Source organism: Perca flavescens, chromosome 9 (genome assembly GCF_004354835.1).
Source record: "Perca flavescens isolate YP-PL-M2 chromosome 9, PFLA_1.0, whole genome shotgun sequence".
NCBI lineage: Eukaryota > Metazoa > Chordata > Actinopteri > Perciformes > Percidae > Perca > Perca flavescens.
Window position 1 is genome coordinate 33,545,329 of NC_041339.1, and position 27,936 is coordinate 33,573,264.

At 43.5% G+C, this 27,936-nt stretch overlaps 1 protein-coding gene across 1 annotated transcript; it reads left to right on the top strand.

Annotated features, from left to right (window-relative positions):
• The first annotated feature begins 339 nt into the window (after positions 1-339).
• On the top strand, positions 340-26,984 carry LOC114561781 (PH domain leucine-rich repeat-containing protein phosphatase 1). Its single transcript, XM_028587884.1, has 18 exons — positions 340-2,368; positions 8,225-8,421; positions 10,064-10,189; positions 10,870-11,018; positions 13,794-13,940; positions 15,039-15,266; positions 16,520-16,722; positions 16,834-16,894; positions 17,002-17,097; positions 17,824-17,979; positions 18,172-18,372; positions 19,350-19,512; positions 20,383-20,513; positions 20,654-20,770; positions 23,293-23,487; positions 23,807-24,044; positions 25,069-26,222; positions 26,552-26,984. Exons 1-17 carry the CDS (start codon positions 757-759, stop codon positions 26,212-26,214), a joined length of 5,166 nt encoding a protein of 1,721 aa, XP_028443685.1. The 5' UTR covers positions 340-756; the 3' UTR covers positions 26,215-26,222; positions 26,552-26,984.
• Positions 26,985-27,936: the final 952 nt, after the last annotated feature.

The following is a 27,936-nucleotide window of genomic DNA, read 5'->3' on the forward strand; positions in this document are numbered from 1 at the left end:
TTCATGTGCTTTGCGAGGAAAAGATGATGAAGGTGTTTTACATTAATGCATGAGTAATAATAATCTAATAAAATAATATATAATAGTACAGTCAGGGGACATGTTTCTACATTGAGTGTTACTTTGACTTTTACCATGTTTAATATTCTTACATAGAGTAACTTGTATTTTTACAGTGTGGTATTAGTACTTTTAATTAAGTAAAGGATCTCAGTACTTCCTCCAACACTACTCACACTTTACCCTCGGTTTCTTGCTCTCTAAACCAAATAATAAACATGGGGGAATCCGCCCTTCCCCCGTTGTTTTAACCACGTTGTCAAGTCGGATCATCTGTCATGTACAGCGCTATACAAATTCCGAGCTTTCGGGAGCACCTGAAGGTGTCATAATTCATATCCAATGAGACCCCGCCCTGTCCACTGTGTACTGCTGACAGTCTCATCTGTCTGTACAGTTGCAGTCGCGCCTTCTCGCGCTAGCTTCCATGGCGACCAACTAGAATATGCGTTTTCTCATCTCGACCAGCCGGTTAGCTCCCGGCGTGTTACGAAATGGGATGATGTAGCGGAGCAACTCTTTGGACGAACCGCGCAGTACTTTAGCATGCTAAGCTAAACGTGGAGCCGTACACACATTTGCCAGGCATAAACTAGCCAGTAACTAGAGCGAGCTAACGACTGTGAGCTAACGGAGGCTAACATTCACATGCAGGCTGTTCCTGCTAACTAACTGGCGCCGCCGTTGCTAGCTAACATGGAAAGTGTGAAGGAAAACGAGTCTGGGGCGCTTTCAACTTCGTTAACACCACAGGAGATACTTGACTCTAGCGGCGACAGTAATCCCGTGAAACCAAGTGGATTAACGCCGTTGTCTGCGGGAAAGAGACCCTCAATCGGGGAGGATGACGGTGGGGGCGCAGAGGCGAAACTCTTCGGCAAGGGACTTGCAGCCACCTCCCTTCTCCAGATTGCGATAAGGAACGGGATCTATCAAAACCAAGTTGCCAACGCTATCGGTGGTGCGGCCAAAAATATGAACATTCCCGCCGTAAAAACAGCCAACATTTACAGCCTGACATCAGTCAACAGCACCACTTCTGTCAACTCTTTGCTGAGCAGGAGACGGCAGAGACACAAGCGGAATCTTTCGCTCGGGGCTCCGCCGACCAGCAGCTCCCCCGGCGGCTTGTCCTCTGCTGAGGCGGCCAGTCCCGCCCCTTTAGCCTCGCCGCTGAGCACCCTCAGCCTGGATAGGAGGACTTTTCTTCGGCAGAAGCAGTCAAAGCAGCTCCAGGCTTCGGATAAGACATGGGTGAGATCGGACCTCCGGCGGGGCTGCATTCACGTCCACGACTGGCTCACGCCCTCCTACCCGCGACCGGTGCTCTGTACAGTGGACACCACTGCTGCAGACGTAGCCAGTAAGCTGGATGGGAGCAAAGCTGGGGCTGTGTTGAGAATTAACTGCAAAACTGCTGCTTTAGTTGACTTAAATGATCGTTGTAAAGATAGTAATGGGCACATTGATGAAATCAAAAGTCTCGGTGACAGCGTGGATGTCAAAAACCCCAAAGCAGATGAGAATGAACGCACAAAACAGTATTACCCTGACACTAAACTGTCCTCTAACTTGTTGGATGATAAAACCGCGAGGAACTCTTCATCTGAGGTTTATCTGAATGACATCGTGATGGATTTGAGCCTAAGTGTGGCAGACTGTTATGGGGTCTACTCTGGTTCGGATATGGAGAGCAGCACCTGTGAGGACTTAAGCCCAGGCGGGCCCAGAAGCACAGAGCTCCGGGACTCGCTCAGCGATGGCCTGGGTCCGGGTACAGACTCCTCAGTGTTGAGCCCGACCTGTGACAGCGCCACAGAGGGGCCTGACCCGTTTGAGAGCTCCTCAGATGAAGTAGACCTCACCTCTTCTCCAACACATTCAACCGACACATCTGCTGCAGACATGCCCCCCACAGACCCCTGCAGCGCTTCCAGCCAAGTGACAACCCCACTAGATGACATCGAAGCTGGAGCTGGTGATAATGTAAATGCCCCCAAATTAATCACACCTCCATCTAAATGCCCCAGCAGCTCTCAGACTCGGCCCCTGTCCAGCCAAGCATCTGTCCAGCCTGACCCGGAGGTCCCAGGGGGGAGCAGAGGATGGCCGGAGCCCATCAACACCAGCCCGACCCCGGCCCTCTACCTCCAGCTGCACGGTGGAGCCGTGCGGCGGCTGGGAGATGATGAGCGGCCTCTTCAGATATTGAATGAGTACCTCACTCATCTGGGGTTTGAAGATCCATGGAGGGTGCAGGGGGAGGGGATGAATCCAGAAATTGGCTGCCTGATACGCCTCTACTTTGGTGAGTAGTAGGCTACTTTGTCTAGGTTAGTTTAAAAAAAAATCAAAATTCCAAAAACATGTTTACAGGTGGATGATGATGTATTCCTAAAGAAAGATCTGAAAAGCATTGGAGCTGCAAATATAAATCGATTAGTTGTCAACTACTCTATTAGCTAATCGATTTGAGTCATTTTTTTTTAAAATAATTTATTTTCTTTTATTTATTTAATTCTCCTCCAGATTCCTAAATGTGAATATTTTCTATTTTCTTTACTCCTCTGTAGAGATGGCCCGATACCACTTTTTTGCTTCCCGATACCGATTCCGATACCTGAACTTGCGTATCGGCCGATACCGAGTACCGATCCGATACCAGAGTGTCATATGTTTTATTATGTTTTAACAGCTGTATACTACTATCCCTGTATGGATGTGATATGATTTCAATCTTTGTTGTCGGTCTGGCTCAGGTTAAACTCTTTGTGAAACATGAACAAACACAAACAATGAATGTCCCAGAACTTTCTTTTATTCTCCAGTTTGACAGTCAGTTATAACGGAAAAAGAACATAAATAAACTACTTTAATGTAGAATTTCTTTAGGGCTTTATTACGTGGTATCGGATCGGTGCATAAACTCCAGTACTTCCCGATACCGATACCAGCGTTTTAGGCAGTACTCCTCTGTGACAGTAAACGGAATATCTTTGAGTTGGGGACTGACATATTTATAGACCAAACAACTAATAAATGAATTGTGAAAATAATCGCTAGATTAATCGACATTGAAAGTAATCGTTAGTTGCAACCCCAACTGTATGTTTATGAGACAACCAGGACATCTTTTTTTTTTAAATGCTCTTTTCCAATTACACTTCGCCGCTAGCCGCTTGTCACACCATGCCACTTTAGTTGTGCTCGACTTGTCTCTGCTCATTCATTGTTCATCCATTCAGTGTACCGTGGGTGCTGTCATTGTGTTTGGTCAGTTGGACTGTTAAACAAGTGTATTCAATTGTCCCGGGGGGGACAATACCCAGTGTTTTGCCTGTAAACCCACCCAAGCCCTGTGTGTAGGTCTGCAGGCAGACACATCTGGAGGTAACAGGTGTGCTCTTTGGGCACACCAATCACCAATCAGGAGGTATTATGGATTCTGCTTCTCTTCTTCTTCTTCTGTTGTTGTTGTTGTTGTTATTGATAGCGATCCTGTTTTGCTGACAAGCAGGCTAAGAGGATGGGAAAACAGCCATGATCTCTTCTAGGATTAGCACAACTGGATATTGTTTTTGACCTTGTTTTTGACACCCTCAGCAAAGACGGTAGAGATAAGAGAGGTGGTGTGATGTTGGAGGAAGAAACCAAAAAAAAATAGTTATTTCTAAAATTAACATACCTATTCTAAATTCATTTCTGTCCCATTCCTAATCCTGTTTGAAAATGTTTTCAGTGTCCCGCTCTAGTCATCTTTAAAACACTTTTCTTTTTTCCTGTTCTCTCTGTTTGTTTTATACTAGGGCTGCAACTAAACAATTATTTTAATTTGCAGTTTTATATCTGTCGATTATCTTCTTGATTAATCGGTTAGTTGTTTGGTCTCGTCAGAAAATGGTGAAAAATGTGGACCAGTGTTTTCCCAAAACCCAAGATGGCATCCTCAAATGTCTTGTTTTGTCCACAACTCAAAGATATTCAGTTCACTGTCACAGAGGAGAGAAGAAACTAGAACAATATTCACATTGAAGAATGTGGAATCGGAGGTATTTTTCATAAAAAATGAGTCGAACCGATTAATTGATGATGAAAATAGTTGACAACTAATGGTTTCATCGATTAATCTTTGCAGCTCTATTTAATACAACAATAAAAACACCAAAAGACACTATTACTACACATACTGTCGGCGTTAACCTAAAGGTATACTCAAGACATTGTACAAAAGTATCTATATATACTGTAGTATTAAATAATAAAGACAAAAAAATCAACTGTCAATCTTTTGAAAACAAGTAGCCTAATGAATAAAATACAGATAAAAGTGAAACGCAAAGAATCTTTTTTTTCACAATTAGGCCTACATTGTTTTTGTGATCGTTAAGAGCCAAAATTGAAGTTGCGATCAAAATTGGATTAATTGCACAGCAACAACAGTTACATTTAAATAATTGTAAAACAGTGGTCACCAACATAAAAAAAGTGAAGCATAGTTAACTCACAGCCCCTTCTAAAGTGATTTATTTATTTCCAATTTTGAAAAATAAAGTTGTATAGGTCTGAAGAAAGAAGTCCCCCATTAATAGGATAAACGTTCATATTTTTCTCCACGCTGTCCTGTAGTCTCAGTGTGTACAGTATTGTTAATGTTGATGTTCAGAGCTACAGGCCTTTGACTCAGCATAATCTCTCTGGCAAGTATTCTCGGTTTTCTCTCTATCACACACACACACACACACACACACACTCTGTGCTGACAGTAAGAGAAAAGTGACCTTAGTGGAACTCAGATTTCACCTCCTCAGTGTTTCGGATCTCCCTGAGACTGTCGCAGCAGCAGACTCCTCTTCAGCTCAGAGCTGCAGTACCCAGAGGTCACTGCTTTACTCTTCAAGGGTAAACACTCACCCAACAAACGCGTCTGATACTGGTGCCCAAAACTCCCACAGCACCCACAGCCCGTGAAGGCAAACGTTTCATTTTGTCCTTGCGGCGTGGACATCACAGTAGCACCACGCCAGCTGTTTTAAACTGAAATCCAGGGTTTTCCCCTGCCGTTATAAGGTCTAATTGTAGCATCCCGCCGTTTTGGGCAGCACCTTAGCCAAATGAATGTGACTTAATGACTTTTCTAAAATCTAATAATTGCAGTTTGTCCCCTCTTTAGCAAGTTTTGTCTTTAAGCTTTTTTCGACACCGATATACTGATGATAATGGTCCAAAACGACGTGAAAAAAAAGAGTCTCAAAACTAGGGCTGGGCAATATGGAGAAAATTTAAATATTACGATATTTTTGACCAAATACCTCGATATCGATACAGCAACGATATTGTAGTGTTGACTATTGGTGCTTTCCCAAAATATTTACACAATGAGATTTTTGATAAATAATCATCAGTAATGTGGACATAATGACTAAGTGGGTAAAGGCAAATAATAGAACAGTTACAACAGTCTGGTAAGTTCAGAAAATGACATAACTTTACTATAATGCAGCCTTTAAAATCAGGAAAAGACAACACTTATGTCTTATTACGATATCCAAAATCTAAGATGATATCTAGTATCATATCACGATATAAATATAATATCTATATATAACCACAACCCCAAAGAAAAACAAAAATTATGCAATAACCCACAAACATACAAAATCCCACAAAGAGACACATGTATTAGGGAAATTCCCCCACACGTTGTCTTTAAGCTTTTTGAGTGTTATTTATGATCTGCTCTGGCTTTTCGACCGAGATATGGTACTAATGGTCCAAAATGATGTGAAAAAGACTACCACAAAACTACCACAAAGGGACACAGACTAACTTAAAAGAGATGCCAGATGACCACAGAGAGCCACTACTATTCCAAAGAAAACTAAAAATGACCAAAAAGAGACACAAAATGTATGGGGAAATGTCGTGTTTTTTGTTGAAAAACTTAACATTTTCTTGAGGAAGGACGCCAAATACATGTACCTAAGTCTTCCACAAACTGCCTGTCTTGTAACTGCTGCGAGTAAGAAAGATGGAAGGAAATTGTCAGATGCTTGGCACAAGGCTTGGCAGGGACAAGATGCACCAAAACGATGAGTTGTAGCATGAACAGGAAATGGCTATTGGCTGCTTGATGAGAGACAGGATGTTCCCCAGTCAAAGAAATAGACGGAAGGAAAGGGCTTGTACGAGTGTGTGTGTATATTAACACACTATGTCTCGGTCGTGCCGCCCAGGGAAGGGTGGACCCACACAATACAAATTCCACATTATTGTTTAGCTTAAAATGGGGAAGTGTTTGAGAGACTTGTGTTGATCGGCTCCATCAGTAAGTTTACGTCATACATGTCCAATCATAAGCTCTATGCATTTGTGGTAAAAGACACCATATGATGTCACCGACTGATTGTTGGATTACACCTCAATAGTGTTAGTCTATGAAAATACATATTGAGGCGTTGGCGAAAGTTTATCTTGCACTGTCAGGACTCCCTGTTCTGTTAGAACCAAGGTTACCTACTGAACTCAAAAGTTTTCATGCGGGCTGATCCTTCATCTTGAAATATTCACTACACAAAGCACTGAATTTATGGGTGGCAGTGACCCAGAATGATTTTAAACACATGTAGAGCTGAAATGATTAGGTGATAAACCGAAAATTGATTTAAAGCAAATGCCATATGTGAGGTTTGCTGCTTTTCTTTGTCAATGCTAATATTAAATATCTTTTGGTTTTGGATTGTTGGTAGGATAAAAGCAGCAATTGAAATCCAGTATGGAACCTTGGGGTCTGGGATATTATAATGGTCAGTATCACTATTTTCTTCGAGTCGTGGACATTTTTAAGTACCAAAATGGACAGATTTGGTCGTTGACCTCATTTTTTAAATGCATGCTTTAGTGGCTTGCTTTCAAGTTTTTGCTGACATTTCTGTGTTTTGATGTTTGTAACATAATTGTCTTAGCCTTCATCAAACCTCTATAAAAGTTTGAGCGCCCGTTGGCTCAAGAATAAGGTTTGGTATCATTTTACCAGAGTATTTGTTACTTTTTCCAAAAGTTTTACTTTGGAGAATGGAAGCCTGCATTTCTACAAATCAAATCTACAAATCTTCCATTTAACAAAAGAATCATACGTTCTCAAATGTTAAATGTTGTCCAAACACAGGCAGCTGCACAGCGACTATGGACTTGAAAACTGTCTAAAGTTGTCAAAATTCTGGTTTAAATCTAGAGCTATCTGATCAAAGAATAATAACTCTTAATCTGACGTATTGAGGTTCGATGCAACCCCACTCAGGAGTTGGTTAGCCCCAGTGAAACCTGTGGGTGGGTGGATGTGTGTGTGATCACCAGAGCAAGGAGTAAAAAGTACAGACCGGAAAACCCAGTTTTATAAGAGAGTATACATTATTAATCAGTTCATAGTTGCTTTTACTGTGTTTTAAATGCTCAGCGCAATGAAGGAGAACACCAAGATGTCTGGAATCAGAGAAGTCCCTCCATGTTGATTAAATAGATTTAAAAATGAATTTGTCCCTGCGTCAATAAAGCTTTTAACTAGCAGATAAATTAATGTCTGGGTCAAGATGGACTGGGAGGATCCCTTTGGTTTTACTACTATTAAATTAATTATTTATTTTTTACTAAAGGATTAGTGTTTTAGGAACCTTGCTGTGTTGTGTGTTCAGTAACATCTATGTGGTAATGGCAGCAGCATGGCGGGTTGGCCCAAGCAAAATATTCCACATTGTGGAACAATAAAGTTTATCTTCTCTTAACACATTCGTCATCTGCTATTGGACAAGAGCCCCATCCAAATACTGAAATACAGGTAGCTAACAGCTGTTTCTGGCCAATCCCCTGCTTTGTCCTGTAACTGTGGCTGCTTTTTGTGTCCGCAATGGGTTAATGTAACAAGTCACGTCTGAGTGACCGCTCACGCTCTCAGCCCACAGGCTATTAACAACAATTCACTTACATAACCGCATAGCTCTCTGTGGCTTTCACTTTGTGAAAGAGAAAACCAGTGTGAGAGAGTTGATTCACAAAATCCAGGGCAGCTAAAATAAAAAATAGCACATTCTATTGTTCCAAAAGGCCATTATGAAACATAAAAACAGTGTGTATTAACTATCATAAGCAATCTCATGTTCTCTCTCTCCAGGCAAGCCTCGAAGTGTGGGTGGTTCGGAGCGCGTGCAGCTTTCTGGGGTGTTCAACGTGCGGAAAGGGAAGCTGGCGCTGCCGGTGAACCGCTGGTCGAAGCGCCAGGTCACACTGAGTGGAACCTGCCTCATTGTCTCATCTGTGAAACACGCCCACACTGGCAAGATGCACATCCTCCCTCTCATCGGTGGAAAAGTACGTTCTCAAGTGTTTTCATGTCTTTAACTTGCTTGAGTAGCATTCTGGATTGGTACCTGTTTATCAGTATTAAAGGGACAGAACTCCTCTCTGTGGTTTAGAGCACTGGTACAAAATATTGGAGTTCTGGAGCTCAGAGGTTGTACGCCGCTCCCGCGTTCTCCTCCTGTCCAGCCATGTGCTGCACCAGGTTTGGCTTCCCCTCCTTCAGCCACGCAATCAGAACAATCAGAAAAGGTTTTATTGCCACAATAAGTTACACTTATGTGGAATTTGCCTTGGTGAAAGGTGCATACATTAACAAATGACATATTAAACAATTAATATGAAATACACAATCAATACAGAAAAACAAACATACTGTACATACAAAATAACTGTTAAGAATAAGAAAAAAGAGGCTGAATGGGTTGAGTGAAACATTTGCAAAGAATATATAGGATATAGTAGGGCTGTGTATTGGCAAGAATCTGGCGATACGATATGCGGGTCACAATTCAATATATCGCGATATATTTTGATACTGTGCGTAAGGCGGTATGTTGGGATTTTTTAAAAATATAATTTTAGAAAAACTAATATTTAAAAAACAAAAAGACATGATGTGCATAAAAGTCAAAGAAGTTTACTTTAGGTAAACAATTCAGTAGACAGAAACTCAAACTGCCAGTTTGGGATTGTGGTTCCCAGGTTCTTAGTGAGCTAATGTTGATATGCTAAAGTAGGCCAAAGTTCAGCCATAGCACTGCTAGGCACTGTTAGGTACTGCTAGGCACTGTTAGGCAAGGACACTAGTGGTGCGTCTCAGCATAGCCATCTAGCGGTAGGGGGTTTAAACACAACATAAACGTGAACCACTGTCTTACATGAATATTTTTGCACGTAACTTTAAAATAATAAAAAAATGTATATTGCATTTACATACTCAAGTGTATCGATTTCTTACACCCCCTTGTACATAGTATGTGCAATAGGCAGATGTAAAGTCCAGGATGAAGGTTAGTGCAAGTGTATTGTTGTACAGCATATATTATGTATAGTTGTACAGTGTCAAACTTATCATGTCTCATCTCTTTTCTGTGCAGTAAATATGAAGCTGAAGCCATGAAACAGTTAGCTTAGCATAAACATTGAAACAGGTGTAAACTGCTAGACTTGCTCTGTCCAAAGGATAAATAAACTAATTGAGGAACCATCACATCTAAATGAACACGTTTTTTGTGTAATCCGTACAAATACCAGAATGTAAAATGAACAATTTGTGCTATATCAGCTAGGGCTGCAACAAACGATTATTTTTCATTTATGTGTGGTCTAAAAGATGTCAGAAAAAGGTTGATCAGTCCAAACTGACGATGGTCCCATTTAAGCAGCTGGAATCAGAAGTTTTCATAAAAAATGACTCAAACCATCAAAATAGTTGGCGATTGATTTAATAGTTGACAATTAATCGATTCATCTTTGCAGCTCTATTATCAACCGTTTCCAAAAGAGATATACGTTTAGAAAAAAAAAAAAGGGTCGGAGATGGAAAAGATGGCAACTTTTTGGAACCACAGTCATTGAGTACGTTAGATTTAAGAAGATTTTTAAAAATAAAAAAAGATCCAAGGAAACTGAAATATGTTCTGTGCTGCAGGTGGAAGAAGTTCGGAGACACAGCCACTGTCTGGCTTTCAGCTCCGCCGGTCCTCAGAGTCAGACCTACTACATCAGCTACGACTCCTACACAGAGCACCTCCGCTGGCACAGGACCGCCTCAAAGGTACTTCTCTTCTATATATGTATGCATTTGTGTCCACAGTTACACTCTTTGCTTCCATAATTATTCCATCCTTATAGTTGCATATTCTTCACTAAACCAAAAAGCAGGACAGAAGTAAAGCAAAGATGTGTTTCGGTGTATGGAGTTAAACCGTGGAATGAATTAGAAACTGACATGAAAATGTGTAACACATTTAATAGATTTCAAAAACTATATACATATATGCTTATTAACAAATATATAGCAGTTTTTTTCAGGTAGAACAGGTCTTTTATAATGTATTACTCAGCAGTGTTTCCCCCAGAAAAGTTGTTAGGCCCAGTGGCAAGTGTCTTTTTTTCCCGATGAGGGCTCGGCTGGGGCTAGTCACAGACTGATGGCACTGTTAATGTAGAGCCAACTCATTTGGCAATGGCTTGAATGTAACGGACGTTCATTAATATCAACAAGTTACGCACTAAAGCTTTAAGTCAGTGCTAAAAGCTAACTGGAGATTTGAAAATATGACTATGCCTAACTTTCCAACCAAGCCGCCCCACTGTAACTGTAATTAATGTCTTAGAAATACATTTACATGTTGTCCTCCCAATGGCTTAGCAGGATTTAACATATCTTTACTACCTCTTGTGGTTAAAAGTTGCTCATCATATTGTCCTGTGCCCCTCTCCTCCTCCTATCAGATTGCGTCCCAGAGGGTGAACTCAGTCGACCTGTCGTGCTGCAGCCTGGAGGAGCTGCCCGCTCAGCTCTTTTACAGCCAGGACCTCACACACCTCAATCTCAAAAACAACTTTATGTCGCTGCACAAAGGTGTTCCAGCACTGACCAGGTGAGTTTCTGTCCCCACCGCTCCTGCACACACCACACCGCTACCATCCTTTGTGTTCGGGAACAAGGCAACAGGAGGAGCCGACACATGACAAGCACAATTTTTTTCCCCTTTTGTTCTTCTCTCTTTAGGATGTGGAATTTCCCTCTGTGTGTTTTTCTTTTTCTTTTTTTTTTTCTGTCTTGGGAAGCTACCATATGGCCTAAAGAGGAAGCAGCTTAGATCAAATTACAGATGACGTGTGTGTGTCTGCGGCTGTGTGGTTTGGATGATTAAAAGAGAGCTACACTTGTGATGAGAGAGTTTGCATCCAGCCACCTGTTGTTGGTCGCTGATGTCACAGTCTTATGTAGCAACGTCAGCTTTAGTGTAAGAGAATGTCTGTGGGTCTGCGCAGTTATTATTCACTACTCTAGAGCAGGCAAACAGGATAGTTGATGACCCATCCCATGTTCTCCATGCTGAGTATGAGCTCCTGCCCTCTAGCAGGAGGTTCAGAGTCCCTCCATGTTGATTAAATAGATTTAGAAATGAATTTGTCCCTGCGTCAATAAAGCTTTTAACTAGCAAGGGCGTGGCCTTGACCAAGACCAACTGCCACTTTGCTCATTTGAAAGCCATGATGTCTCTCTCTCATGGGTGGGCCACATTCTCTGGGAGGGCAAAGCAGAGAAAGGGGAGGTAACCTTGCTCCTTATGACTTCATAAGGTCCATCTGAGCTTTCATTTTCTCAAAGGCAGAGCAGGATACCCAGGATAACCCTCGTGTTGACTTCCCCCGCCGAACATGCACTTGTTGTCCTCTCTGGGTTTTTTTTAACCCTTTTTTCTGACTTTTCTGACTTTTTTTGACACTTTTTTTTCAATGTTTTTGTTGCCATTTTTTGGTTTTTACTGTTGATGCTTTTTCCCACTACCACCAGTACTGTATACACGCCACGGACACCAACTTATTACCACTAGTGTTACACTTATTTTTCGGAATTCATGGTCACTAAACCGCATTGGATTTTTAAATTATACCTAATTTTTGAGTCAAAAAAAGCTGAAATTATGAATTATTTTGACTAATATTAGAGGAATCTATGTTGATGGATAATCAAAGGCTTGTGTATGTCAAAGATGAGTCCGAATACTGTTTAGAAACCGGTTCATTTTTTTTCTTCAAATGCTATAAAATTGAATAAAACAACTCAATGAAAGTAGTGATCATTAATTGTACTTGGCGAACCTGGAACCATCCATGTTATTTTCTCGGTAATTTGGTTGGAAAAGAACCCCTTTTTTTAATTTATTTTTTTAATATAGACATTTTGATAATGGGTCCAATTCGACCCAGAGGACAACAGGAGGGTTAAATTAATTATTATTATTATGTCTGTATGTATGTTTGTAATGGTAATGGCAGCAGCATGGCGGGTTGGCCCAAGCAAAATATTCCACATTGTGGAACAATAAATTATCTTATGTTATCACATTTGTCATCTGCTATTGGACAAGAGCCCCATCAAAATACTGAAATACAGGTAGCTACAATAATGAGCATGTGAGCAAAATATCAATTAAACAGGAGCCAGAACTAGAAAATAAGTATCATTTAAAACATTGTGCTCTGTCATATTTAAAGCAATAGACTATGTTTGTATTTTTTATTTTTAACTAATCCCGTGAAAAGACCAAAATCTACAATGTGTTAGCCCGTCTCTCAATCAGTTCTGTCTGCGGGTGGAGACACATTTGGTGATTTGGTGTTTCTGGCAGCAGGACAGAGGATGTGGGATTTGTGGCACTCGTTTGTCGGATCAATTTATTGTTTGTTCTGGACTTTTCACCGTACTTACAGACAAGAAGACAAAACCGACTTGTCGTCGTTGTAAAGATGAAGTAGTGTCGCATGTTTCGTCACATTGATTCTCTCTGTGGCAGCAAAAGATTTAAAAGACTTTAACAAAAACAACAACATATTGCAGAGCTTCCCCAGTCATGTTGGTGGCTTCATCTTTATTTAACAGCTTTCTAGCTGAATGAAAAGCTGTTTCCTTCACTCTAATAGCACTAGACCAGACTATAACACATCCGAACACTATACACACAGACGTGGTTGTCGAGATAATTAAAAGATGAGAAATCAATTACGTGAACATCTAGCCGCTGGTTGTCCAAAAGAAGCAATGCAACGTTGGTGTCATGTTTCAGCGCCATCCTCTTCTGATCGAATATTCACCGTACAGCAATTTCTGTCTCTCTTGATTTTGGCTCCTTTGTAGCCACCCATTTACTTGAGGACAAATGAATGCATATATACTGTATATACACCGCCATTGTTCCCCCATAAACACACGCTTCCCGGGCTGTGTTTTAAGGAATGTGTTCTTCCCGTGGCGTGCCTGTGACTTTCCCCTCGGAAGGATGTGGCTCGGGCGCAGCCTTTTCACCCCGACCCCCCTGTGAACTAGATTAGGCTAGGAAAGACAGTGTCACACACACACACACACACACGCACACGCTCTCACCTGAACCGCACTCTGAAATCTTTTAGTCATGTAAACATTTAGCTTTAAATAGTGTCTGTACTGAGTGCTGTATCCTTGAGACCTTTTGCAGGCTTCCTCTCGTAATCTTCGTTGTTTATGAGACGGGTGCTATGGAACTAAAAACATGCTTGGTTTAGACCCTCAAGGAGTCTGATTATAGCCCTGAGAGATTTATAACTTTGTCTCTCATTGTCTGCCCTTTTCTTCCTGCCCCCCCTTTCCTCTTTCTAACTTTCTATAGGTTTTGTAAACTGAGAAGCCTCACGCTGTCAAATAACGCTCTGTCAGACTTTCCTCTGGCGTTGTGTGACATCCCCTCGCTTACGGAGCTAAACCTGTCTGGAAACCGCCTCTCGTCTCTGCCTGCAGAAGTAGGAACCATGCACAAGTAAGTCTGCTGAAAGAAGAATGGCGTCGACCTCTGGGCTGAAGCTATTCATGATAACGGTGTTGATAATGATGATGATAACTTGCCGACTATTTCCCCGAGAGCAGAATGTGTCCTCGGTAAGCTCAGGACAGGAGTTGTTGTCCTTGTGATACAATCGGTGCAGATTAATCCCTCTCTGTATTAAGTGAACAACTGGCCGTGCACCAGACTTCTGTCCTGACGGTGCAGGTGATCAGAGTGCATGCTGAGTAATGCTGATGCTGTCCCCGCATTACAGGGGGATTTAGGGTCAAGTGTTATTGTGTGTGTGGTTATGTATTGTTTATGTGTTCCGGCGTATGACTATTTTATAAAAAATAAACAAATTAGAAAGTCCACATGGGATTTGTTTCTTATGTACTGGGATTAGCCAATCATTGTAGTTCTACCAATGTTATGAGACCGGCCAAAGAATTCTAGCCAATCGGAGGCAAAGTAGGGAGGGTGCGAGAAACAAGAGTGCGGTGTGTGGTCACCCTGCAATGCAGATAAAAGATGGAGGCAAAGTTATCTCCCCTCCCCCCCTTTTAAAACACTCATTAAATGGGAGGAGTTTTATTATTGTGAGTTTCATGGATATTTTAAAAACACATATAAAGATTATTAAGGACGTAACAATGCCTCATGAATCAGTTAAAAGTCGATATAAATTAATCGCGATGCAATTTTTTATCATCCTAGGGCGTCCTCTACTTTTGATTTCACATGAAGCTTGAGTTCTGACTTCACTATGTGTTCTAGTTTATTTATCTGAAGATATTTTTTTTCCTATTTATTAGGTCAATTTGTGGTGGGATTTGTTTCCAAAAAATCGTAATTGTTTTATTGAATATTTGTTATTTAAGATAAAACCCTAATTCAGTTGCACTTTTGATAAGAGGAGACTGTTTTGCACAATCTTTATAAATATTTTTTAGTCATTTGTCTGCAGCTTACCCTTACTGCACATATTATGATGAATATTATGATGAGAGTAACATCCATACAGATTAATAGCACTTGTATAAGCACTTTTTGAGGTCCATCACCCCCCTCTGCTCTCGTTGTTGTGTCTAGCCTGCAGACTCTTCTCCTGGATGGTAACTTTCTGAGCTCTCTGCCTGCGGAGCTGGGCTCCCTGGAGGGCCTCACCTACCTTGGATTGTCCTTCAACTGTTTCAGCTGCGCCCCCCCCGTCCTGGAGAAGCTCAGAGGCGTGGAGCGACTCTGTCTGGCAGGGAACCAGCTCCCTGTCCTGGATATAGCCGGACTGCAGTGGCTGCCTGCTCGCCACATAGATCTCAGGTAAACATATCCGCACGGACTCCCGGACGCAACACAGGAACAAAGCTCATCTGAAATCGAACACTTCCCACGATGCTGCAGGAAAAGAATCTGCGCTGTATTTCTGCATCACTGCCTGTTTTTGTCCTATTGTCCCGTGGATTTGGAAATCACATAATTAAAGCCAAAGCAACAATTGCTCAAATAGGACTATTATGATTATATCATATAATATATTAACTTATTGGGAGAAAACAGGTGGTTCTTTGCCAAATCAGACATTGAGCACCCCCATATAGCCAAAATGACATGATCCTCGTTTCATTACAGTAGAAATGAAATGATCCATGATACATTTTATTTCTCTGTTTTGGACGGAGGCTGGCTGAAGCTTCAAAGGGTTGCCCGCAAACACGGTACGTGGTTGAGCGAGCTAGAGTGTGCCTGAAGAGAGCGAGCGGCGTTAGAACAAAGCCGAGAATCTGAGAATTAAAACGTCGCTTTTTGCCCTTTCATCACTAGAAGTGCAGTATCTCACTATCACTGATGTTATCCGCATTCATATGTAGATGCAACAGATGATATATCCAGCTACAAAAAAGCCTGAAAGTCAAAACTTAGAGCACAAGTACAAAGAGCCTTGTTGCTGAGCTGTGGAGATGACACACGGTCTTGTCTCGCCGCATTGGTGTGAACTGGCAGCTTTCAGAACGTTGCAGACCGGCGCCTTGCAAGTAGCTGCAAGTTTCAGTTCTTCTCGTCGCCAACCTTTGGTCTGAACAGGGCCTTCGAAGCATCGAATATTTGACTATTTGGGGTCACCCCTAAATTGATTAATGAAATGACCAGCTATTTTACCCTCTCTTCTTTTGTTCACATTCTCGAGTTCTCACTTGTACATACACACACATTTTTTATTTGCAGACTTTTTAGAACAAGCATGGTCTAAAAAGGACGACTGCTTTGTATCGATGATTCTCTGTCTGTCTGTTATTATTACTTTGTGTGTGTGTGTCTGTAGTTGGTTGTTTTATGTATGAAATGTTTAGTTCCAGTTGGACAATTTATGGGTTACACTATTGTGTTGTGGCTGCTGTAATACATTTTTCTTTATTCTTTATTTTGTGCGAAGTAAAAGTATGTTGTGTGTGGAGATTGGACTGGAAGCTGTGGATGAAATTACTTTTGTGTTGGTGTCATGTAATTCCGTGTGGGATGGGCCCACCTAGCGGCATGCCGCGTAAATAAAATATATCGTATCATATCATGTACAGGCTGAACCGGCTTCAAACTGTGACAGTGGGAGAGGCGGAGCAGCTGGTCCACATCGTCCAGCTGGACCTGAGGGACACTGGGTTACAGGAGCTGGATGTCAGGCCTCTCTGCAGGCTGGAGCTCCTCCGCTGTGACCGAAACACTCTCTCCACCCTTAGAGTCAGTGGCCACGCCCTCAAGAGCCTGCACGCTGCACACAACGGTACTTACATTTATTATGTGCTGTATAGATGTTAAACAGATATGAGAACGTCTGGTGCTATATATACATGTACATGTAGCTTATGAAGGATTATGCACGCTGTGTTTGTAGAGCTGAAGCTGCTGGAGGTGCAGCCCGTGCCAGAGAATCTGACTGTTCTGGATTTGTCCTGGTATGAAGACTCTATGAATACTTTAACCGTCCTATTTCCTGTGTTGGAAAAAGAAGGTTCTGTGCTCGTTCTATATCTGGGCGCTGACTGTCTTTGTTTTATTAAAGGAACGAGCTGGGATGTGTCCCTGCCTGGGTGTGTGAGAGCAGCAAACTGGAGGTGTTGGACATCAACCATAATGCGGTTACAGAGCTGCCCATACAGTGAGCAACACACAAACACCTGCCGCATCGACACGTTTTTCGCAAAAAAAAAAAAAGCTGCAAAGAAAGGGTTCTTAATGTGCCGAAGGAAAGGCGGGTAGCTGCTTGGATGTTATAGTTTAATGGCTCAAATAATGTAGCACCAGCAAGCTGGTCAAGGCCACACTCCCACCCTCCACCTAAACAGACAGGGCTGCTGTTTATAGTACACTGCAGACACTGTTCACACAGATACACTGGATAGTAATGTTGCTGGTTAGTCTGTAAACTCTTTAAATAAACATATTATTCCAAAAGGTCTCATCGCTACCTGTAGCAACACGCCTACACCAGTGCTATTTCCAGTCTGTGTGCAGCCTTTGGCAGTAACTACAAACTTGTGCTGTTGCCTTCATAGACTATTGGAGCATTGATTTATTTTTTTTTTATTTTTTTTTTTGGGTCCACAATGATAATGGTCCAACTACAGGCTCCAAGTAGCACAATTTGCACAAATGTAATTCCAACTCAATTTCTTAGTCCTCTCCTTCTAGCCAGCCGTGACTCAAGAGCTGATTTAACTTATTGTACTTCAGTGGGTAATTGGGTCATTATAACAAAGGGGTGCACGAAATACTGCTCTGTGTCCTCATCGGGGTTAACAGAGTTCACACTGACAGGTTATCAGTACGCACACAGAGAGAGAGAGCGAGAGATTGAGCTTGCGGTGTTGTTTGTGTTGCGTAGACTGCTGTCCAGTGGAAGCCTGAGAAAACTGCTGGCAGGCTGGAACCAAGTGTGTCTGCAGGCTGAGAGGCTGGAGAGATCCCAGCTGGAGGTCCTGGACCTCCAGCACAACCATTTGACCGAGCTCCCACACAACCTGTTCATCAAAGCACAGAGGTGAACATTTCTTTTTCTTTTTACTATTCATTCTTTCCGTGGGTATTTTCATCCTTCACACCTGTGTCTTTCAAATCTTTCCCTCACATCTATCTATCCCTATTTCTTCCCTTCCCATCCGTCGCTTTTTATTTTTGTCAAGTAATTTGTTCAAGTACTAAGTTTAATTTCTCTGCTGGGATTTCATGGCAGCTTGAGATACCTAAATGTGTCAGCCAATAAGCTGGAGAACCTCCCTGCAGCCAGCCTAACAGACGACAGCTTCAGCAGCCTGGAGGAGCTCTACGTGACCAATAACAGCTTGACGGACAAGTGTGTCCCTCTGCTGACGGGACACGGCCACCTCAGGGTGCTGCACCTCGCCTACAACCAGCTGCAGACCTTCACTGCCAGGTACAATAACCGGACTGAAGCGTGCAAAAGAGTAAATCAATACATTTCATACCTTTTTTTTTTGTTGAATTTTGCTGCATTGAATACAGTAAATTCAAATAAGAAACAGAAGACTCACCCATAGACACACTGGGACCCTCAGAAGTGTTCAGTAGAGTTATTAAAGTCTAGTTTGGGAGGTTTGGGCTTCCCAAAACACACTGAGGTGTGACGCGACCTCTGGCTTTGTGCGGTTGCAGAACATCACACAAGTTTGTGCACCCGATTGTATGCTTTTAGGCCCGCCCAAGCTTACATACACATACATACAGTCTATGTCCACGACGTTCCACTTCCGGGAATGCTCCATCGCCGCTGGAAATTCCGCCAGATGTCCCTCTTTTTCGGCCAGATGTCCGTTACCTTCCGCTTTCTTTGTGTTGGCGTTCTAAACTCCGGTGGATTTGTGAGGACTATGGTTAACTGCTCCTCAGATCTCTGCAGGGTAAATCCAGACAGCTAGCTAGAATATCTGTCCAATCTGAGTTTTCTGTTGCACGACTAAAACTACTTTTGAACGAGCACGTTCTACCAAAACAAGTTCCTTCCCGAGGCTATTTTGCAGAGGCACCGTGACTCTGTCCGGCGCTAAGCACCGCCAGATATGATTGTGATTGGTTTAAAGAAATGCCAATAAACCAGAGCACATTTTCCTCCTATCCCAGAATACTGTGGACTAGCCAGACCCTCCTCCGCAGCGCTGTGGAGGTCTGGCAATGCGAGACTAAGCTTACATTAACTCTCATTCCTTTTGCTTTTATGAGGTGCCCTCATCCTAAAAGCATGGTATGTTTTACATTATCGCCCAGTGTAAAATCACAGCCTTGCGTCAGACTCAGGTTTAGGTCACAAGAGAGATGAGCCTGATGACTGTGGTTTCCAAAAATAAAATGTGCGGTGCCAGCGCTCTGATACAACCGTACCTCCACCTCCTGCAGTAAACTGGCCCGACTGGAGCAGCTGGAGGAGCTGGACCTGAGCGGCAACAGACTGAGGGCCGTGCCCACCACCATCCTCAGCTGCCAGCGTATGCACACACTGTCGGCCCACTCCAACTGCATCAACGCGTTCCCCGAGGTTCTCCAGCTGCCCGAGATCAAGGTTAGTCTGATATACGCAGGTATTTTAGGCAGCGATTGCTTTCATTCATTTAGCTGTCATATTTTTTATTGTTTTTCTAGGCACACATCCACACAAAACATCCACACGTACACATCGCTATTAGCTGTTGTCCCAGTTAGGTGCCTTGCGGAATTAGGTTGGGAAAATAAAGTCGTGCTTCTTCTTACCTTTTTATCTCTCTCCGTCTACCTCTGTGTTCACCTTTTATTGGGTTTAGCTAAATCAAGAAACCTTTTGTATTCTGCTAGTAACTCCCCAATCTCTTACTTTCTCTGAACCCAAATGATAGGTGTGTGTGTGTGTGTGTGTGTGTGTGTGTGTGTGTGTGTGTGTGTGTGTGTGTGTGTGTGTGTGTGTGTGTGTGTGTGTGTGTGTGTGTGTGTGTGTGTGTGTGTGTGTGTGTGTGTGTGTGTGTGTGTGTGTGTGTGTGTGTGTGTGTGTGTGTAAAACAGAGTTAAAGAGAGAAAAGGGAGCCATCATTTGCGTCAGAGAAATGGAGAACAATGCTGGAGGCAGGAGACAGAGCAAGGTCAACATGTTATGTATTCTGCAAGGGAACAAGACGGCTGCCTGTCTGTCTGTCTGTGTGTGTGTGTGTGTGTGTGTGTGTGTGTGTGTGTAAATTTGAACATGCATCATATTCTGTATTGATGCAAGAAACTCCTTGGTCAGAAGCTTTTGTTATGGGCGAGCGTTGGAGGACATACAACTTTGTTTCGGTGGATACCGAACAGAACTCCTGAGAACAAGCGAATCCCTAGGTCTGATGTAAATCTGTAGCCGTGCCCTAGATAGAACGCCACGTGAACTGACCCTTTGTCCGTCTCTCTCTGCGCTGTGCTTCCTCAGTGTGTCGACTTGAGCTGCAACGAGCTGACTGAGGTCACTCTGCCGGAGACGCTTCCCCAGAAGCTTCAGGAGCTGGACCTCACAGGCAACCCTCGCCTCAACCTGGACCACAAGAGCCTGGAGCTCCTCAAGTATGAGCCTCATGGATCCTGCAGTGCTTACATAATAATAATAATAATAATACATAATCTATGGAAACCAAATATTTGACTCATTAAAACCAACTGGCTGATCCCTTTGTCTTTCTTTCCTTTCTCACTGCTCCCTGCAGTAATATCAAATGTTTCAGGGTGGATCCATCCCCTTCAGCTCCGTGTGCGAGTGAGAGCCACGGGGCCCCGGCAGTCTGGAGCCACGGCTACACCGAGGCCTCTGGGGTCAAAAACAAGTCAGTCCTCTCCCCCCCCCCTCCCCCCCTTTGTGTTTCTTTCTACTCACTGGCATTTTTTCCCTTGGAATTTATTTTTGTAAGTCTATAACAAATATAATTAGGTAAACCTTATTTATATTATTTAGCATTTTTACAAACCACAGGTACAGAGTGCTTTTAGAATATACACTAGGGCTGGGCAATATATCGATATTATATCGATATCGTGATACAAGACTAGATATCGTCTTAGATTTTGGATATCGTGATAACGTGATATGACATAAGTGGTGTCTTTTCCTGGTTTTAAAGGCTGCATTACAGTAAAGTGATGTACTTTTCTGAACTTACCAGACTGTTCTACCTGTTCTATTATTTGCCTTTACCCACTTAGACATTATGTCCACATTACTGATGATTATTTATCTAAAATATAAGTGTGAAGATATTTTTTTACAGCACCAATTGTCAACCCTAGAATATCGCCGCAATATCAATATTGAGGTATTTGGTCAAAAATATTGTGATATCTGATTTTCTCCCTATCGCCAAGCCCTCGTATACACAAAAACTTTAATACAATAACCATAGTAATAAAATACAAAATTTGCATAGAAAACGGCATTAAACTAAATTATAGAAATGCCAATTTTTACAGACATACATTATTGGTGTTGTAGATAAACAGTAAAAGCGTGACATGTTTTAGTCTGGACAGCAAAGCTTTAAACCCGTTCCATCAGCAGATGTGTGTTGGTGCAGATCTGACTGCTGAAACGGTTTTAGTTTTGGACCTTGGGCATCATGCAGGATCTTTATCAATGTCCCTGGAGAATATGGAGTGAAAAAAAAGACAGAAAAATAAAAAACCCACGAAATGGCCAAACCATCAAAGCTTTATAAGGACATTAACAAGTTCTCCCATGTTTCAGAAGGTAGTGAAAGTCACTGCATTGCAACCAGGACTATACTGGTGTTTTTAGTGGGTTTGTTAGAAGGCTAGCTGCTGCATTCTGGACCAGTTGCAGATGTGCAGTTGCTGAACCATTCACACATGTAAATTAAGACTTACTCACATAGGCAAGATGAAAATGTGTGTGTGTGTGTGTGTGTGTGTGTGTGTGTGTGTGTGTGTGTGTGTTTTTTAATTTGTTTTTTACATTTTTTTTTTTTGTTCAAAATAAACCACAAACTAAGTAAACTAGATGAAGTCAGGGATGTTTTGCTCAGCTATATCCTTGGCAGAGTTCTCCCCGTTTTACATAAATAACTTTGAGTGGTATTGCGTTGGCCATAGTGTGACAGACTGGCACGCCAATCCACTTGTTGTGCTACCTCAGCATCTGTTGCTGGCTAAAGGTTTCCGGGCAGAAGTTGCACTTGTGTTGGTTCCTCATTACTCGCAGTAATCTACATAGCATGCATTTCCCCCACCCTTACCATGATGGATACATATGGCTGGGCACCAAATTATTTTTAGGTACCGACCAAACTGCCGCCTTAGTATCAAGTATTGAAAAATGCCTTGTCATTCAATACCTAATGAGTAAATCCCATCAGCGTCAGTGAGCCAATAAGCATACAGCGTACTTACACTAACATCTAATAATGTTTGTGATTGGCTGTCTAAGTTACACGTCGCAGAGACACGCAGGAAAAACTCTTTGTTACGCAGAGAGACAGAGAGAGAGACGGGGCTCACGTTGTAGGGGCTGAAAAATATATTAAAAGATTTTTGCCGGAATGTTGTAATTTATTTTTGTTAAAATGGATTTTATAAAATTGGTATTGAAAAAAGTATCGTTCAACAATAGGCATGGGCCGGTATGAGATTCTGACGGTATGATAACCTTCAGCAAAAATATAACGCTATTACGGTATTGCAGTTACAGCTATAAATGTATTATTTTTGAAAAATATTTTATTTTTAAATGCACTAGTGCACACTGGCAGGGAGAAGAAATTCTAAACTGCACTTTGTGTCCTTTAAGACTCAAAACAGCTCATAGCTTCGGAACGGTATGACAGACAATGTTAGTGGTTTTGAAACTGTGACTTTTTTACATATAATATATATATAATCAAAAGTTTTTATTGTTTTTCCATGTAAGAAACGCACCACATTTAACAACATGTAAAAGCACTAAACACACACTTTACAGCAAGATGGGCAAGAAAGACAGACAAAAACCAATGACAAAAATTCACGATTAAAACATAAATAATAAGTAAAATAGGGGAAAAAAAAAAGTTTGAGGCTGAGTTTGAATTAGGCTTGATAACATTAATTTTGGGGCACCAGTCAGTTCAAATAGTATAAAATGCAGGAAATGAGACCAGACCTGGTAGAATTTACCCCTACCATCATTTAGTCTTGCAATAAGATCTTCAAACCGCTAACCGGCCCATTCCTATTCAGGAACCGGTATCGGAGTCACAGCGTTGGTGTCGGTGTCGGCACTTTTCAAATGCTACCCAGTCCTACTACTACACGAGGCGCTGCAGCCGTAGTAACTTGTTGATCTCGTGGTTGTTCTCAGGCTGTGCGTGGCTGCTCTGGCCCTGGACAGCTTCTGCGGGATTCGTGAAGCTCTGTACGGAGTTTTTGACGGAGACAAGAACGTCGAGGTGCCTTACCTGCTGCAGTGCACCATGGGAGACGTGCTAGCAGAAGAGCTTCAGAGGGGCCAGAGGCAGGAGGATTACATGACCAACACTTTCCTCACCATGCAAAGGTAAACGCGCAGCTTTCAGAATTCCTTTTAGTGGTGCCTTTTATATTCAATATAATGTTTCTATTTGTTCAATAAAAGAATGTTGGAAAGCTTTCCTTTCATTTGTTTTAAATTCAACAAGCAATTTGTTGTATTTTAGAAGAATACTGAAAGCAGAACTGAGTACACTTTTAATATGTTTATCGCAAGTAATATCGTTATCGTGATATTCAACAATGTTATATCGCATATCACATATTTTCCTCCTATTGTGCAGCCCTACCTTGAATACTTCCACAGCCCATTGTAGGGATGTTGATCATATGTTGCTCTCCTGCAGGAAACTGGGCACAGCGGGCCAGAGGATGGGCGGCTCAGCAGCTCTATGCCACATCAGACACGAGCCGGTTGCCCCCGGCGAGCACGGCGGCTGCTTCACCCTGAAGGCTGCCAACGTCGGCAGGTGCCAGGCCGTTTTGTGCCGCGACGGTAAAGCTATGCAACTCTCCACCACTCACACCGTCCAAGAGGAGCCGGAGTACTGGAGGGTCCGGCAGCACAACGCCATCATCACCGAGGTGACGACCAACTCATGGTTTAGGTGTTGTGATGGTGATTTGTGTGTACTAGAGCTGAAACGATGAGCTGATTAAAGGTGCAGTCGGTGTTTCCTTTAGGATTTTTTTTTTTTTTGTTAAAAGTGCCATGGAAAGTTCCCAGAGAGCATGGTAACAGCTTTAAATTTCTAATGTTGTTTGACCAACGGTACAGAAATGGTTGCCAGTTAAATTGTCTGTCAGTCGACTAATCGTTTCAGCAATGCGATAGTCAAGTCATTTTGTTATTTGTATAGCACATTTAAACGAACAACAGTTGACCCAAAGTGCTTTACAGGTAGAACAGGGACGGCAGAGACAATATGCCTTAAAAATACATAATCGTATGTGCGAGGTACCATGAATATAAATGGGCAAAGAAAGAATTAATAATGTAACATAGTAGCCTGGATGCCAGCCGAACTTAGCCCCGCCCACAACATTTGAGGTTGGGATGTTCGGTCTGGACTTGATCCGTTGTGGAGCAACTATGCTCCAACCAGACCAATCAAATTGTCAGGGCGTAACGTAATCAACCACGTCACCAAAGAGCGCTTGAGTTGAATTTGTTTACGACAAAGATGGCCGCCATCGTGTCTGTTGTAGAAGGTATCGACAGCGCATTCGTTTTAAAAGAGGAACAGAGAACCGCGATCACGTATAGTATACACATCGCCACGCCCGTCCGCACGACACGGAAACTGCCGCCTCTGCTCTGTCGAAGCCTGCCTTTGACTCGCAGCTTCTGGGACGTCTGTCTCCGTTGCTCTGATTGGTTGTAGGTCTATCAGTTGCTCTGATTGGTTGTAGGTCTATCCAATTGAGTGCAGAGGCATTTTCTTTCCTGGTTCGGTTTAAACCCGCCCCATGATCACAGCCCAGCGGAGCAGCATCAGACTCGGACGATGTCTGTTTACTGTAATAGATTAGCTGATAACAAACATTAGTAGTTGCAGCATGTGAAAAAATAAAGACCCAAAATGTCCTTTGTCCCCCTCTTCTGCAGGATAACAAGGTCAGTGGCGTCACAGACTCCACCAGAATGATGGGTTACTCCTTCCTTTGCCCGTCTGTGACCCCCAGACCGTACGTCTCCACGGTGACCCTCACCCCGCAGGACGAGTTCTTCCTCCTGGGCAGCCGGGGCCTGTGGGACATGTTGTCCCCCGGCGAGGCGGTGGACGCGGTCAGGAATGTGCCGGACGCTCTGGCTGCCGCCAAGAAGCTGGTCACCCTGGCTCAGAGCTACGGCTGCTCCGACAGCCTCAGCGCCGTGGTGGTCCAGCTCAGCATCACGGAGGAGGACTGCTGCTGTTTCTGCGAGCCGCCGCCCCCGCCGCCGAGCCCCGGCCCGGGCACGCACGCCGGCACGCACCCCTACTCGGCGAGCGGCGACGCGCTGCCGCCGGCCTCCTCGGGAACGGCGAGCGAGCTGAGCAGCGAGTTCAGCACGTCGGAGATGAGCAGCGAGGTGGGGTCCACGGCGTCCTCGGAGGACCCGCCGCCTCAGACCGAGCCGCTTCCGTCCCAGCTGAACCCCCCGGGGCGGGCCGGGGCGCGGAGACCGGCCTACGGCGGCGGGAGCTTCCACAGGCAGTTCTCCGGCGCGCTGTCCGACAACGGCGTGGACAGCGAGGACGAAGAGCCCATCGCCGGCGTCTTCTCAAACGGCAGCCGCGTCGAGGTGGAGGCCGACGTCCACTGCCTGCAGCGCCACGGCGGTCAGGCGCACGCCAGCACCCAACCGAGCGCAAACGCCCCCCCTCCCGCCGCGGCCTCGCGTCGGGAGCCTTCGTCTCTCCCCTTCTCCTCCCCGTCTCCCTCCCCCTTCCCTCCCTCGTCTCCCTGCCTCGGCGGCGAGGCCCAGTCCGGGACGCTGGGCCGCAGGGCTCGCGCCAACGGCTCCGTGGCCTGCCAAGGAAGGAACCAGGACCGCATAGAGGAGGCGGGCGACGCCCCCGTCAGGAAGCAGGGGGGCTACTTCAACGCCCCCGCCCAGCCGGACCCCGACGACCAGCTCATCGTCCCCCCAGAGCTGGAGGAGGAGGTCCGGCAGATCATCCAGCAGCAGCAGCAAGAACAGATTCTAACACACAACCAGCAAGCACACAGCTACCAGAAACCTGCAGACTATTTCATCACACCACTCTAACTTCTGACCCCCCCCCCACACACACACACACACACACACACACACACACACACACACACACACACACACACACACACACACACACACACACACAACAGCTGCTGTCGACCTTTAATCCAGGGTTTCAGATGGAGAACTTCGGAATCAGGACTCGCGGTCTTGATCCTCTGCCCTGCATTAAGTTGTACCACTCCCTCCAAAAACCTCCGGACCAGAGAGACTGGGTTTTTTTTGGGTTCTGGAGTTTTTTTGTTACTTTTATTTTTGACCTTTAAACGCAATGCAATTTTTTTTATAACACTTTACGTTGATTAAATCTCCAATCACATGTAATAGATTTTTTTTACCATATCTCCAATTTGAAGAAGCACTTTGAATGCTTTTTTTTATTAGACTTTGGAGATATTGAACGGTACTTTGGAGATACGGACCACGATGTTTTGGTGTTGTAGCAGACGGGGCCCCCTGCTCGTCGCCGCTGACCGCCTTCCATTTGTCAGAATTAGTCCAACTGTTTAACTAACTCCTAGGAGTTTAACACTTCAACGTGACCTAGTCACTGAAGCGTACTAATATTCTCTGAGAGAAAAGATGATTGTTTGGAAAGGCTGATGCTCCAGGTTTATGTTCCCGGGAGGGGGGGGGGGGTGCTACAGTTATTACCACCAGCTCAAATGAATGTTCTCAGAACAGTGTTCCATACTTCTTGATAATGGCAAATCACACAAGAGAGCTACTTTTGCTATATAATAAATTAAACGTTTTCAGATAACCAAAACATATTGACTTTGACTTCTTTTGGAGGGGGGGGGGGGAGGATACTTTGTGCAGCCATTGGTTACGTTTAGTTTGTCAAGATCTTTTGAAAGCTTTGTTAACACATATTACAACATAAACATTTTCTCACCGTATTTTGGTACCTAGCCAGGCAGATAGTTTGGGTTTTATTTGACAAAAATTAGAGATATTTTGCTTCTTAAACCCCCACTGCAGCACAGTGGAGAGCAATAGAAGCTTACAGTAGGGTTGGGTGGTATCCAAATTTTGATACCGTCAAACCTCCCTATTTTACCACGGTATACGGTATTACCGTGACTAATTAAAAATGATGACGTAAGGTTCAGACGGCATCACTAAACTGTTGGCTTGTGCACCGTTCAGAAACTGAATACCAAACACTAATACTGAAACAATAACATAACAACAACTTACAACTAAACTACTTTCTCCTCCACACTGTCACGTGATGACAACCACACATAATCACATAAATTATATTTAATATTTAATCCTTGTCTCCTATATAAGTGCATTGCATTTTTTTTAATGACGGTATCGAAACTGATACCATTGTTATTTTTAAGACCCCGCGGTATACCGTATTACCGCCCAACCCTAGCTTACAGTGATCGACTTGATGATCTCACACAAAGGAACAAATATACATTGGAGCATATGTGCACACACTATATACACAATATGTATATGTCAAACTTGACGTGAAGCTTCATTGGTTGCAGGCGTAGCAGACCAACCCACGATACAAAGCTTGTCATTAAGCAGGAAGAGGGGAGGGAGAGCAGCGAGCTGCAGGCCCTGGAGCTCCGTCAGGGCCTCGGCATTTGGTAGTTTGCTAAGCCAGAAATGGTGACTTTGCGCAGGTACGGAGCACCGCGGGCTGCCGGCCGTGACGGAGCACCATCTAGCTGACAGCGGGCCGGG